The sequence below is a fragment of the Paramisgurnus dabryanus genome, chromosome 16, assembly GCF_030506205.2.
Source record: "Paramisgurnus dabryanus chromosome 16, PD_genome_1.1, whole genome shotgun sequence".
Lineage (NCBI taxonomy): Eukaryota > Metazoa > Chordata > Actinopteri > Cypriniformes > Cobitidae > Paramisgurnus > Paramisgurnus dabryanus.
The window spans coordinates 11,685,625-11,701,780 of record NC_133352.1 but is presented as its reverse complement, the minus strand read 5'-3'; the positions used below and the strand labels follow the sequence as shown (position 1 = coordinate 11,701,780).

The 16,156-nt window shown below is 38.6% G+C and overlaps 1 protein-coding gene across 1 annotated transcript; it reads right to left on the bottom strand.

Annotated features, from left to right (window-relative positions):
- Positions 1 to 424: 424 nt before the first annotated feature.
- Positions 425 to 14,253, bottom strand: slitrk2 (SLIT and NTRK-like family, member 2). The gene is made up of 2 exons (XM_065268007.2): positions 2,993 to 14,253; positions 425 to 2,823 (listed from the first exon to the last, which is right to left on the bottom strand). The coding sequence occupies exon 1, from the start codon at positions 13,450 to 13,452 to the stop codon at positions 10,894 to 10,896; it is 2,559 nt and encodes an 852-aa protein (XP_065124079.1). The 5' UTR covers positions 13,453 to 14,253; the 3' UTR covers positions 425 to 2,823; positions 2,993 to 10,893.
- Between the last annotated feature and the right edge of the window lie 1,903 nt (positions 14,254 to 16,156).

The following is a 16,156-nucleotide window of genomic DNA, read 5'->3' as shown; positions in this document are numbered from 1 at the left end:
TTTTTCATTTAAGAAAATGGAATATTCCTTTAATTGGAATGAACAACCAAAAAATTAGATTTCTGAAAAATTTAAATTCGTTTTACAATGAAACTCTTCATCTATTTATAGGTATGGAAAGTGGCTAAACTGATCTATACCTTGTCGAAACTAAAATGTATTGCTTTGCTAAAGACCGAGCATGGATCACAACCGTTTGGCAGCAAGGCAAGAATTCAAGGACCTGTAGTTAACATTGTATACATTCATTTTACATAGTAATGTTAATTTACTGTATCTTAGTGTAATAGTTGCTATGGGTTAGATATGATATATGAACAAAGGTAATTTACTTATTACTTATTTATTTCCCTTGTTATTAGAAATAAACTGTAAAAGGACTACTGACCATTATTCTATATTACAATGATATACTTTTTAAAAAAAATAAATCTGTAATACTTCAGAAAAAACACTTTTATTCAGTGTTTTTTATCTTTATTATCTTTATTTTCCCATTCACCCTCAATCATCAAAAAACACCTTAAACTCTCCTCCTAACACACAGTCATTGCTCTGGTCATTGTTCTGTGGCTGTAAGAGAGCATGAAATAAGTGGGTTTTGCTGTAGACAGGGATACATCTAATCCTTTTCCTGTCTCTTGCTTCAGATGCAGTAGTTGGAAAGATGATTCAACGTACGTGACAAATGGCCTTAATTTAAAATGCAGCACTTTCTCAGCTCTGGCTTATAACGTATACTATACAAGCAGATGCACGGGAATACGCCTGTGCTTATACATTTTAAATACCGTGTGGCTTTTTGCAGCTATCAATCATCATTTATGTTAAATTTCCTCCCCACCTGTAGAGGGAGCCTGCGAGGTGGGCAAAGCATAACATAGGTATAGACAAGGAGGCTACTTTCTAACTGATATAAATAGGGGAGATGCTTCAGTATGGTGAACAAACTGCTTTTGGGAGCAAATGAAGAGTTTGGTTCCAAAATGCGATAAATGCCATTTTTTTTTAAATAATGAGTTACTGCTAAAATCAGTACTTTATCAGGTCAGTATTAAAAAGTAAATTCTTAATTTTATGCAAAATCCAATATCCGCTGTGTTATTCTGTCACCTTTTCTCCCATTTTTCCTAAACGCCAGTCCTCCTCCTCTGCAGAATGCAATAAATCCGCTCAACCAATCACAGTGCACCATTCCACACAATGTAAACATTAATGGCGGCGCTTTGATTACACACAGAATCCTAGTTTTCCTCATCTACTTTGTACTTCTTGATCAACAAACAAACAAAAACAAAATAGTAATTTTGATGGCATTGATAAACCTGTGGTGGTTTTCTGTGAGGGGAAGAAACGTAAGCCATCAAAATCGAATAAATTACGTGAGAGGCACTCGGTCGAAGGAAAAATGTCGGCTGTTGCTTGTTCTCATCAAGCTTCTGTCATGCTAACACATTGACCCAGGGGATCTTATGAAAAAAACTTTTCATTACTTGAAGTCAACGAAAATCAAGCAGAACCAAAACATTTTACAGCTGATCGCTGTCAAAAAAGTTTAGCGACGACGCCCCAAGTATAACCGCAGCAATGACAGTGTTCTTAATATGTCAAAGTAAGTGTATTGATTAATGCCATTAATGTTTATTTTTTAATCAGTATATACCACTAGTCAACTAAATAATTATATAACATGATAAAGATGAATGCACATTTATATATGGATTCAATAGATTTATAGCATTTGGAAAAAAACTTGCATGGATTTACTGCATTTTGCAGAAAAAATATCACATTCTAAAACTGGCTGTGTTATTTTTGACCTATAATGGGTAAATATTGGATAGAACACACCGCTGGGTTAAAATTGACCCAATGCTGGGTTGTTTAAACCCAACTGTTGGGTTATTATAATTTATGGTTGCATACCAACAACCCAACATTGGGTTATTTTTAACCCAGCATGTGTTCTGTCCAATATTTACCTGGTCAAAAATAACCCAGCCATTTATAGAATGTGTTTTTACGATAAATTATTAAAAATCAAATGATAGATTAGAATTTTATTTTTATTATAACCTAAAGATGCTATGTGAAAGTTTGTAATAGAAAATTGTAGTTTTCATCTTGTCACTTTCTTGGTATAGAAAATACAATTTTACCCAAATTAGTCAAAATGGATTTATTGCGTTTTGGAACCAAACACTTCATATATTTAATTTGTCTGCTAATCTTTAACATTGAACATGATGAACTTATATTTAGAGTTCATAAAACATGTCCTTCAGATCAATATCTGCAGCATTAAAAAAGTTTTTTAAATATGTGTAAAATATTTTAATACATCCTTGTATTTCACTACAAATAAATGAGACATTCATTTTTAATGCTTTAGTTAAATAACCCATTCAAAAGACTTGATTCACTACATCTCAATGCTTTATACGAGTGAGTGGACATTTTAGTTTATTCAGCTGTAAAGCAACATAAAGAGCAATAGAAAAACAATTAAGCTAGCATTAGTCATGAAACATAAATACATAAAAATGTAATCGCTCCAATGACACATATGAGTTAGTTTATAGCATTGGCACTTTCTGTTGTACTTCTTTAAACTGATACACCTGAAGTGTGGATAGTTAATTTTCCACACATGTACCCAGTCAAAGATGTCCTATATGTGCATTAGAGTATGAAATATGCATGTGCTATGAGGCAAATGACTGCCAGTGCCAAATATATAATATGAAGGAACCCACACCAGCCGTCGCATCACTTCAGAATAGGGATTGATGTCACCCCTCAACCGTTCACTGGGTTGGCTTGCTGCAATAAAACAGTCTCGCATTGAAAACACATTAGCTCATGATTTACCATTTAGGGAAAATGACAGTCTAGTCTTTATTTGACCGACCCTAAATAGACGAATGACTGTGGCCGTGGTGGCTACAGAAAGCATGCGAGAGAGCTAATAAAGAACAAAAGGCAGACTCACTTTCCTCTCGGGCGATTTTTGGACGCATGATTGAATGGGAAGCGAGAGTGGACAGGCTGACGGTTGTAATATTTCCTCCAGGGCACAGTGGTCAGCCGTACTCCACTGAGTAACAATTTGACACCGAGGTGTCCCGCTTGGACGTGTCCTGGGCCCGTATCGATCCTGAAGAAATCTGAACCATCATCTGTGACTGCTGGATCCTTTGGGGGAGAAAGACTGATTAACAGACTGATGTCACTAAGCTTTCGGAGCTGGCCTACATGCAGACTGAGGCGAATTATGTTCGGCCCAAAATAAACATTCCCCTGAAGTGATGGGATGCATGTGACTATGCAAGTATTAGGGCTGGATAAAAAGTATTCTGCTTTGGTGACAAAGCTATTACTTTTGCTTTTGTGCAATCGAAACCCTTGCGGGTTTGCAAATCAGCTCATAGATGTTGTTTGAAACTGTCTTTGTGCTACGTTTTATTGCCCAAATACAGTACACTTGACACTCTTATACTCAATAGACCAATGTGTTTGTATTCCATAACCATATAAGACCCTTTCAGAACTCTAGCTCAGGGCTATGCAAAGCTAGTATTATAAAGCAATTCCTCAAATGTCTAATTGACTGAGGACTTAATGCATTTTTTACCTCAGGCAACAATCAACGCGTCAACGTTAGATACTTTAGGCTGTCAAAGAAAATGTGACTGAAGTTAAGGTATATAAACATCGAAACCCAACTGTTTTAATTTGCAGTTTGGAAAAGCTTTAGCAAGAGCAGCTGTACTTCAAAAAGCGTTTTCACTGCCATTTTTTAAGCTTCCTGCAGGCGACTGTACTTTCTACGCTTTAAAGACTTGTGCTGAACAACGTCAGCATCCCTTTTCTTTTATTCAGCATAGATCTGTGTCAACATTTAGCTGACATGTAGTCTACACTTAGATTTTCCTCTTATAGATTTTGGGTTTTGCTCTCTAATTCTGTCAAAGCGAGTACAATCATGCTTTTGCAGCAGTGATGGATGTCGGCTGAGAGAATTACATTCAAAGAGATATACCAAATGCAATACAAGTTAATCTTTGTAACATCACCATCTGGTGTTTTTAAAGTTGACTTTTTCTTTTCTTGCATTTATGCATTTGGCAGGTGCTCGAGTTTTCTCAATCAAACCATATGTTTAATCAGTGATATTTCTTATGCATCAAAACTGTGACATTGGTGTGTGTAACATCATGCTTTACCAGCTACATGGGCAGATGCTTTCGTCCATAGTGACTTATGTGGTATCCAACCATTGCATGCATTCCCTAGGAACACGTAGATCAAAACATGCATGAAAGCAAATAGCGGTGACCATTACCCCTGTGAAAATCAATGGACATGTGTTTAAAATTAGGTTGAAAGCCAATCGTTTTAATACACCATTAAGCCCCAGCTTCTCATTCGAAAGTCTTTTGCATACCACATAGTTAAAATGCGTTTTTCCATGCAATCCTTTTATCTACACTGCTTCTCCGAAGGAAATAAGATGAAGAGACGGCAATGAAAGAAGCATTGTGCTTTATCTAACATAATTGGACTTCAAGGAAAGGAACCGGTTTTATTTTTGTTGCTACTTCTTGTCGCCCGTTACACTAGCTTGTAAATAATTTCCCGCCTGCTGATGATGGTCTCGCGAACCTTAAGTGGAATATAATGATTGTCGTGATGAACGTTTATGGTTATTATTTAAGTGAAACCCACTACAACATCACAGTGTGTATTGGGTGCAGTTAAGACATGCACAAGCTCTCACACTGACCCATTCGTATTCTCGGACATTAAGGGTCAATTTCTGTTTGAGGTATATTTACATCACTTCCTCATCTCCATTACTGTTGCCCTCTCTGTGAACCGCAAAGCTACCGCTTCGATCTCACGTTGTCCTACTCATCACACAATACCCGACTCTCTTTGCTTTGTGCCTTAAGCTCGCAGGCGAGGGCAGATCTTTTGATACAACGTTTCAAAAGACAGGCGGGACATAACATTTGCAAAGGTTATCCTATATGGAAAGCATAAATAGAGATGCATGCAGTACTTATGCATATCTTACTCTTGCATCTGCGTGTGTGCAATCGATAGCACACATGCATATTTTTTAAAGAGTTTCAACCCTAACAATGAAATACAAAGTACAAAAGGATATGTTTAGGTATACAATTCCAAGCCCTTCCACACTTTGGAGAGAATTATAGCTGAGCACTTTAAACAAATGGCGCTGTGCTGGCCGTACTGTAGATATATTTTGCAGTTGTTTCCAGAGAAACGCTTTTACGGCAGTCGTCAAGCCCTATGAGGCAGTTTGTACTGTGACAGTTGTGCGAAACACCCTGTCAGCTTCCAACGCAGCTCATCATTAATGCCTAAATGATTACGCGGCCATGAAACAAATACATTATTCATCAGACATACACAGAAGAACGATTATACACAAAGTCTCATCCCTAAATCTGACTGCAGACAATCACACACTCACACTCCTGCTGTTATCACATAAAACGGTTTACGAGATTTACATTAAACTGCAAGCTTGTTTGTTGTACGGGTTGTTTTGGTGTTAATGTCACTGTTTGTCTCATCGTCATTTGACAAACATTCTCTGAAAAGTTCACTAAAGCATTTTGGAATTGCAATTTTTTCTTAAAACCTAAAAATATCATAAAACACACCAGAAGGCAACATGAAACATGCTAACTATTTTATGTGATGATTGCTCAGATATTTTTGGTAAAAATTACAATGACAAACTTTTTCGTGTTGGAACCAATGAATACTCCTTAATAGGACTTTAAAAAATTAAGAGACCACTCCAGATTTGCTTTAAATCAGCATGTCTACATTTATGGCAGTTATCTCATTCCAGTGGATGCTTGAATCCAGCAAAAGTAAACCTCAGAAGTGACATTAACAGCAATGTTAAAAACGGATAGAGAGCATGCCAGCTGTGAATAAAAATCATGGTTATTCCATCTAATATTAATTATTGAACTATTTTTAAATACATGCAAAACTTAAGTATTGTGTTGTTTATAAAAACATTATATAAACTTTTCTTTGCAATATTTGAGGTCTGAAATCATTGCATCTTTTTTTTTGTTAAGTTCACCTGTTTGTCTATTTTTTTATCAACATTATCTCACGAATTTCCAAATTTGTTCATTTTTCTGTGGCATTCTCACGGATTGGTTACTCAACTGTTTTGTCCTTTTTTCTTACCATTGTCGCTTCGGTTTAGGGTTAGATTTACATAAAATTACATCCTTTCCCAAGCCCAACTCTAACCCCAACGCCAGGCCACAATTGTTTAAAGTTTAGAAAAAATAAAAGAATAAATAAGAAAAAAAATAGTACAAACCAATACTTAAAGTGACATACTAACACAAACACCAAATCTAACCCTAAACCGATGTAACAATGGTTTAAAAAAATTGGAAAAAGCAGTTGAGTAACCAATCCGTGAGAATGCCACGGAAAAATCCGGAGATCTGTGAGAATGCCATGGAAAAATGAGCAAAAATTGTGAATAAATTCAAATTAATCTCAAATTAATCTTTTTTTTTTTGACATATAAAATACATGTTTTTAATATCTCACAGAATGAAACATAAACTATCATTCTCAACCTGATTTTATGAGAATTCGTACGGATTTTACAAGTTGGCTATTTTGTAAGAATTTTGTAGGAGGTGAATCGTACAAAAACATACGATTATCAAACAAACGAAAAAAACAAAACAATAATGTAACCCCACCCCTAACCCCAACATCACTGGGCAAAAGCAAATTGTTCAAAATGTACAAATGTGGTCGTACGGATTCGCCACCTTGTAAAATACATATGAATTGCCACGGGAAAGCATTGCCATTTTATCTAAACACATATCTAAAATAGTACATTTTAGAAAAACTGAAAATAATTTTGCATTGGTCTATTTTTTTTTTTTTTCAAAAAAAGTCAATACAGGTCATTTGATATCATGCTGAGTGAAAACTTGCAGTCAGTAGTAGAGATGAACTGATAAAAAATCTCAGTAATACCGATATTCGTCAACTTAGAATGACATCATACCAATAGATACCGACAGTTTAGCTTTTTACTTATAATAAATACTGAAAAATAACTTATAATAACTATTTAATTCTGTTGTCATTACGGCTGGGATGATAAATTGTGCGATGATGCTTACTTTGCTTCTTAAAGGCAGGGTGCGTGATTTTTGAAAAACACGAACGACTACCAAAACACACTTGTAGCCAATCAGCAGTAAGAGGCGTGTCTACTAACCAACATTGTTGCCTGGGTTGCATATCTGTGGGGTCTATCAAAAGAAGGTCAAGATTCTATTAGGGTAGGGGTGTGTTTGTTTAGGTGATTTCAAATGTCAACATTGGCTTTCAGAGATCATGCACCCCACCTTTAAAGATTACAGTGCAATGCTGTTACATCCAAAAGCCGTTCTCGTGCACCTCAATATGCACCGCAGAAGAAGAACCATTTCTGCTCCATGAAATGCCTATAAGCATATCTATATGTTAATCAAACCTTTTTATGTATTTTCATGATAAGAAAGAATATTTATAATGATTATGTTTGACGAGTGTTGCTTTTTCAAATGCATGTTATTAATGACTCAAACTAAAAGTGATTTCAGATTGATATAGACTTCCTACTGTTAAGAGGGCCATAGTACATGAAATTTTTATGCATAATATTGCCTTTGCGATTCAGAATCGATATCAGACGTATGTATCGCAATGTATTGTCCCAGCACTAGTTGTCATTGTCTCCCAATTCAAAATAATCACATGAGTTCTGATGCTTTTTCTGACCCTTTTATTAATCTGCCACAACCATTGGCTGTTTTTAAAACAATCCGCCAACTTCCGATAGTCAGAAATATTGCTTGTATCAATATGCAATACTGATGATAGCCCAATACATCAGTGCATATAGTAAGAAGTGTATGTTTTATTTTGAACTTTTAATTTGTTTCAAACACGTTTAGCCAGATAGTGAATATTCAGGTCTTGGCACACAGCGATGCTTCTCTGATATCACTACATGCTCTACTATCACTTTGTTTGATTGGAGCTCTCGAGATCCCTGCGAGTGGTCTTGAGTGGTCCCTCGATGGCTATCCTCAAGCTGTTTTCCTCACGCAGCATGTGTTTTTAACTGGATCCATAAGCTGAATCACTGATATCCATCTACTGTATGTGCTCATTGTAACTTGATCATGCTCCAATTAATTTCTTTACTTATTAGTGCAAGAACAAAAACAGTAGCATGTTGTGCAAGAGTGCTGCTGTGCAGTATATCTAATTAAATAACTTTAGGACTTAAACTGTGTTGCATCTCTGCCATAATGGTTTTGGGAAAATTTGTAATACAAAATCATGCCTAGTTACTAAAAATAATCAACTAATACATCATGTAAAACACGAATAAGGTTAAAACTGACTGAATACGTGGCCCATTGATTTTTAAGGTCTTAATATGATATTGGTCTGTAATATAATATAATGCACATAAAAATGAGAATGAGTCCATCAAAATGCCTAATATTCAGTTCTTTGCCGCAACACTACTGTACAGTTCAGACGTCATTGCCTTGCAAAGAATTTGCCTTCCGGCTCTGCAGTTACTCAAGAGATCTACATACTGACTCAGTAAATCAAAGTTAAGCCCGTCATGAATACATCACAGTTCAGAGCCACAAAAATTACTTGCTCTTCCTGGTAGTCACATGCCTGCAAACCAGAGATGAATAAAAAGTAGAGTTAATGATTTATATGGGAAAAGTTGGAAGCTGCCCATAGGCATAGCTAAAGTGAGCCAGGAAAGTTTGAGGACAAGCCCCCAGCAGCAAGCCTCTCGAATCACTTCCATTGATTTGAATCTGGAGCCAACTACATTCGACCGTCTTGACATAATTCATCGCTACTGGCGTAAAAGCGCTGCAGCACTGCTGGGTCTCCAAAGCTCTCTCTTCAATAAACCTACAGTAGTTCACTATCCACACAGCAGGAAGTCACCTCTAAAAAAAAATGATATGGTTGTACTGTAACTGATGGACTGCACACTCCTCAGACTTATAAAAAATATTTTGCATAATCACATGCATCTGAAACTTACACCCAATCCAACTGCATCTGTAATGCATATATGATATGCATCTATGCACATTCACGCAAAATGAGAAAGACACACAAAGTAAACTGGAACCAACTGTATTTGTGATTTGAATCTGCATCAATGAAACAGCCTCGCTAGCTTTGCATAAACCGATTAGAGCTCAACAATTTAGATCAAACCAAGGCATGACGTCTCCATCTAGAGCAGAAAGCTTTTTGCTGGTCAGGCCGCTCATTGATGTGCAGAGCATGTGCAGCCACACCAGGAAACAGCCACACAGAGGCTCATTGTACTCCATTTAAAACTGGATGAAAAACATTCTCTTACATCAAGCGCTCATTTCTTCCCAAAGGGGAAATATATTTGCCTCGTTTAAACTCAAGATGCTAAGATCCCTTGCAAACATTTTAGCAAGGTAATTAATTATTAATGAAATGTAACAAAATAAAAAAGTGTTTTTGTATAGAGATCTGCAATAACAGCATGAGGTTCTTTAAAAATATGTAAACTTAAAAAGGAAAGGAACTTAAAATCAACAAAACATTATAGCCTATATATAAAACAGATTTTGGTGCTAATAATAATGCTCGTCTTATTTATAAGGAATATAACATCCATATATCATTGATCAAATCATTAAGGTAATTTACATAAGGCATATTCAAATAAGTGACGATATTCAGCACTGAGACAACAGCATTGCGCTATCAACCAATGCAAACACTTTTAGCACCATGGACAGCGACCGGGATTTCTAATAGTAAAGTGCAAACTGATGTCAATTAAACAAACATTTAAGAATAACGCATATCAGACACGCAGTAACCAAGCCATTGCGTCACGTTAAGAAAAATCAGACAAAGTACACATGTATGAAAATATAAACTCTTTCTGCAGCAATTGTCTTTAAACACTGTATTTTTTCAGTTTCTCTACCTTTATGGACAATCAAGTATAAACTCGTTTAGTATAAACTGTCAGCTATGGGCCTTAAGCACGCGCACACACACACACACACACACACACACACACACACACACACACACACACACACACACACACACACACACACACACACACACACACACACACACACTGCACGTGCCATTAACGCAGCTCAGACGTGCCGCATAACACTGTTCAATCCACATCCATCACCGAGCATCTGCTTTCTTCATTTTAAATAAATCAGTTTTGACTGTAACTATTTTGAGCTAGCCGATTTTCGAGCTGCAGCAATGAAAATAATATTTTACCCAACAACGGAGTGCCATTTAACCTTTCTTCAGTTTAATGCAATGGACAAATAATCCTATTTTACAATAAAGAGTCTTAAAATACAGCACTTATAAAAAGTCGATTAGCAGAAAGCAGAGATAAAATACTTTAAGTGCAAAAGGCACTTCTGGAACCAGGAACTTGTGTTGCACTCACCATCCGATATAATCTACAGGAATGTCATTTCAACAACCCTGTCATCTGAGAGAAAATAGATTTCATATTACAAAAACAAAGCATGAAGCTGTAAGCTATACATATTCTTGCGACAACTGCTACAGTCTTGACGTTTCAAGTAGAAGAAATAATTTAAACCTTAGAGAAAATAATATATCTTTAAATTGCGGCGATGTAGACAGCCTCTAAAAGAAGACGGAAGGCTTGGGTTTGTGATGTTTTATATCGTCTTATGTGGTTTCATACACATGACACAGGCCTACGTGGACTCCATATTACAACTGACTCATCGCAGTTTGTTTCTCCAGAACTTCGAGGTAGTCCGGCTCGGTTTTAAGCTTGTTGGACAGCTCGTTTTTGGACTGTGCGGCATATTTTCTCGGGGTCCCGTAGAGCACGGTTTTGTTTAATCGATCCTGGTTATGCCGTCGGGTGGTCTCGTATGGTGCAATGAAGGATTTTTTGGGTAAAGTGCAAAAGTTATAGCTGAGCGGCCCTGACTGGGGCAGATCTTTTGCCCTTTCCACAAGGTTCTGGTAAAGCAGCTCCGGTTCGCGCTTGGCGCACGGCTGCTTATCAATAAACTCCACTGTGCTTATAGTGTAAGCCGGGCTGCGATTGAGTTCGTCCTTTTTGGGGTCAAGTGTGCCGAAGCTCAGCTCCTTTTTCAGGTTCCGGTAATAAGCCACCTGCTCGCTTTCCTTCTGCATGTAAATGGGATTTTGGCACATCTGACCTACAGGCGGAGGGATATAGTTGTACACGTGATTATCGGTTTTATCCGCGCCGGCGTCTGGGTTGTAAGAGCCGTACTGTACTTGGAAAGAGTTCAAGTCCAAATGGTTATTGGCACCCGAGGGGACGCTCTCGACCCCCTTGCGACGTTTGAGGACGAACACGAACAAACCCGCCCCGAAGCACACGGAGAGGATGAACACGACGAGCAGGCCCAAGATGAGAACGGACAGCGGCACCTCCGGGGGCATCTCGGGCACTCTGTCCGTGGGGGTTACGGTAGGAAAAGGGGTCGCTTCGGTGCTCGAGCTCACCACGGTGGGAGCTTTGGTCACAGGAACCTCATCCGGTTCCGAGCAGATGGCGTCGTTGCGAAGAGAGCGCAAAAGCCTGCCTGCGTGTTTGGATGGCGAGTCGCATGTGATCTCGTTCACAACCACGCTGGTGCTGGACAGCTCCATCCAGTTCTTCAGCTCCACGATATCACACGTGCAGTCCCACGGGTTCTCCTGGAGATCAATTTGTATGAAGGCGGAGAGCTGGTCGAGCACCCCGCGCACTGGGAGATGTGAGAAATGATTGTTTCTGAGATTAAGCCTTGTCAGCATGGTTCCTCCGAACACATTGTCGGGAAGTGATCTCAGGAGGTTATTATTAAGAAACAAAAGCTGTAGGTTGTGCAGCGAGTTGAATGTAAGGGGTAATATCTCTTTGATGATGTTATATTCCAAGTAGAGATATTGCAAACTTTGCATCCCAGCGAATAAAGACTGAGACAGGCTTTCAATGTAGTTGCCATTCAGGTACAGCCTTCGCAGGCTCGTCAGATTCTCAAATGCTCCGTCCTGAATGATTGCTATTCTGTTATTTCCCAAGTGCAGAAGCTCGAGGGTGCTGTACTCCGTCAGGTCCGTCCTGTATATGGTTTGCAAATAGTTACCAGTTAAATGCAGTTTCTTTGGATAGGATGGTTTGGGTTGAAGTTCAGATATGTTTTGAAGTTTGCGTTCCTGGCAATTGATGTTTAATCCGCTGTCTGGATTTTGTGATGTGCACACGCAAACGCTCGGACACGTAATTGGAACCGGCGACCGTGTCTGGTACACCATGATAGGCCCGAATACGTGTTTGTCTCTGCTGGACGTGACGCGCGGTGTGGGACGGTATCTTAATTTGGGGGGGCGGGACGCCTTTGGGGCTCTGGTCGGCGTCACCCGGGCACGAAGGGTCGGAGATGGAGCCTGGTATTGCGAGTCAGACGGCGGCTGCATTGCGCGGTGACTCGCGTCTCCAGGATTGCGTCTAGGGCAAAGGTCTTGCTTTATCAACTGCGTGACGTCTTTGCCGTGCAGTCTGAAAGGCGTCTCGCAAACGATATCCCCCACGTAGACCGAAATTGTATCCAGCCAGGCTTTCAGAGGTATCAAATCGCAAGTGCAATTCCATGGGTTCTCCTCCAGCTGGATTTCCATTATTCCACCTATGTGCTCCAGGACGCCAGCAAACGGCAGCGTTTTCAGTCGATTTCCCCGTAAATCCAAATGCGTCAACATGACAAAGCGAAATATGTTATTAGGCAGAGAAAGCAAAAGGTTGTCGTTGAGTATCAGCACTTTGAGTTTATTCAGTTTATTAAACGCGCCTGCTTCAATGGCACTAATATAATTGTAATCAGCCTGCAAATACTCCAAACTTTCCAGACCAGAAAAAGTGTCCTCTCTAATGATTTCTAAGTTATTGTTATTAAGATGGAGACGTTTTAAGTTTTTTAACCCATTGAACGCCCCCGGTTTAATTTCCTGCAAGCCATTATTACCCAAATGCAGAGATGTTACATTACCATAATTGAAGAATTCGTTTGGGCTGAGCTTGGTGAGAAAGTTTCCATTCAGAAAGAGTTGGCTGATTTTGTTTTGCGGAGGCTGAAACAGACTGACCGTGGTGAAACCCTTGTTTTCACAGTTGATGTTTAATGCGTTCTCCTTCTCCTCGCACGAGCACCGGTTCTTGCAGATGTCTTTGGAAGTTTTGCGGCTCTCTGTCTTTGATGGGAGACTGGTGACCGTTAAAACACTCAGTAGCAGAATGTTGTTCAGCATTTTTACATCAGTAATGCCGAATGACCCAGCATTAATGTGCAAATCTCAACGCAGGCATGCACAAGCCCGAAAGACGCAGTTTGTTCAAAAGGCGCACGGAAGCGCACGGCTCTCCATTAACCTTCCTTAATTCCCAAGAGGAAAAATATACAAGACATCCATCACCGAGCGCACTCAGACCGCTGCTGGACCAAACGCATCGCCGTCCTTTGCAATAATGCTGAAATCCAAGGGTTATGACCAAGCATTCATGCAGCAGCGTAAAGCGCATCCGTGGCACCACAGTTCTGGGCAGCGCGGCACGCACTCAGCGCTTTCTCACCTGCAGCCGGAGAGATGATCACATGAAAGCAGCTGCACGCCTGTGATCCCGCATGGCGACAGTCAACTTGACGGTGCGTGATGCGTGGGATAACTGAGAGCGAGGCGAGCGAGCTTCAGAGTGAGGAGAGATGGACTGCGCGTGTGCTCGCTCGCTCACTCCCACCAGGAATGTGTGTGTGTGTGTGTGTGTGTGTGTGTGTGTGTGTGTGTGTGTCTGCGCGCGTGTGTTTGAGCTCTGCGTGGAATTCATACGTCACCACTCATGAGAACTAAGTGTGCGTTTTTTATTCTGGAAAAATATATGTTTGCCATTATAACATATTATAATAATTTTATTATGATTACTAATGTTTTTAGATTTCTTAAAGCAGATTTAAGTTGTTGGTTAATGCTAAACCTTACTTGTATATGCTTACATTTATTTTTTTGGATATATATAGATCTTTTTCTATACATTTAACATGTTTCTGCTTTTCTTCAAAATTATTTTTCGTTCAGAATGCTTTGAAATTTAATTAGTAGATATTGTACAATAAAACATTAAGCAATAATAAATAATAAACAGTAAAAGTGATTGCTGTAAATTAGTCTCATTCTGGCTTTGGGTTTTAATGACAGTTCTTAAAAAGTTTGTCGTTCCATGTGACGCCACTAGGAGGCGCAAGTAGCTCCCAAATATTTTGACGTATGCATGCTGAAAATTTATATCTTGGCATTATATAGTGATGGAGAGTAAACGCGTTGCCATTTGTGTGCGTTTAAATGTGTACTTTAAGCACGAATATAAACTGGTAGACACACAGATGGAAAGATTAGCACCTGGAAACTGCCTATTCCTCCATTTTATCAAATGGTTTCAGCTTGAAAATGCAAACTTTGCGGCTGATTTCATGATTCATGTTGTTTTTAAGATCCAGTTTAAGGTGCAATTACGAAACACCTTCAGGCAAAAGGTAAGCTGTCATACATTATTGATTTGCATGCAGCAGGCTTGCAATAACAATCATGATAGCCAAGTGCACAGTATGCCCAGGGCTCTGTGGCCATTCTCACTCAAGTTTTAACAAAAAAGCTGACATAATTGTAAGCATGACTTTTTGATGTTTAATTACTTGTTTAATTACTTATTCCAGCATGAATTGTAAAGACACATTTAAATAACCCATTAGTCTAATGATTTTACTAATGTGTAAACAGCGTGACTCTGGTTTGTTTTAGCATCCTGATCTGCAACATTAGCTTAAGCAGAGGTGTGACATTGGGACCTGACCTTCTGCTTGTCAGACCCAAAGTAAAGTAAGCAAATGTTTATTATATCTGATTAAATCTGTGAAAACCTAAAACTCATTTTTTTTTCTTTTTGTACATAAAATCATCCTAAAGAACATTCTGCGAAAATATAACCTTGACATCTTTAATATTGACCTTTTTAAAATATTTACGCTTTCAAATAGTACAACTTTTATTAATAGAAAGCATTTTGGTACCAAAGAGTGCTTATTAGTAGCTCAATTATATCTATATTGATATCTCAGTGGTCAGTGTTGGGAGTAACGCATTACAAAATATAATATATTACAGTAATATATTAGTTTTTGCTGTAACGCAGTAATATAACGCATTACTAATAAAATGTTGGTAATATTTTACTCGTTACAGTCTTAGTAACGAGCGCGTTACAACAATGCATTTCAAAAATAGACGTGTTATTTTAATTTTTTTATTTTTGACCAAATGCGCGCGACCAGCATCCACACAGGAAAAAGCTGCGGGTAAAATAGTAATGGCTGCGTCCCAAACAGCATACTTCCATACTATATAGTAGGCGAAAAGCACTACTTCTCGTACTCTTTGCCTACTATATAGTATGGAAGTAGGTGGTTTGGGACGCAGCGTATGTCTGTTTCCAGGTGCTGTATGCAGCATGTTCATTTTTACTTAAATTTTGTATTTGACGCGTTTCTTAAAGAGCCGAATCTGGGAAGTCCGCGGCTGTATAAGCATTGACTAAAGTGGTCGCAATCAGGTCCGGTAGCGCCGCACACGCAAAATTCTGCGACTGAGAGCACTAAGTAAAAGCAACAGAAAGTTTCTATCGGTCTCCTGTGCTCCTTGAACCTCAGAAGTAAAGAGACTTTTAGAAATCTTGCCAGTAAAATCCATTTCACCACACCAGCAATGACAAGGTAAGCTAACGTTGCTATGGTTACAGTCCATATACATAATAGATTGCTAGGCTATTCCTATGCTATCTACAGTTTTATTACAAACAGCAACCTAAACTACAACATAACATTAATGTAGACTTAAACATGGTTATCTAAATAGAACATTTAAACATCACTGTTTAAAGTTTTACCAACCTTTGTATGGGAGCCTA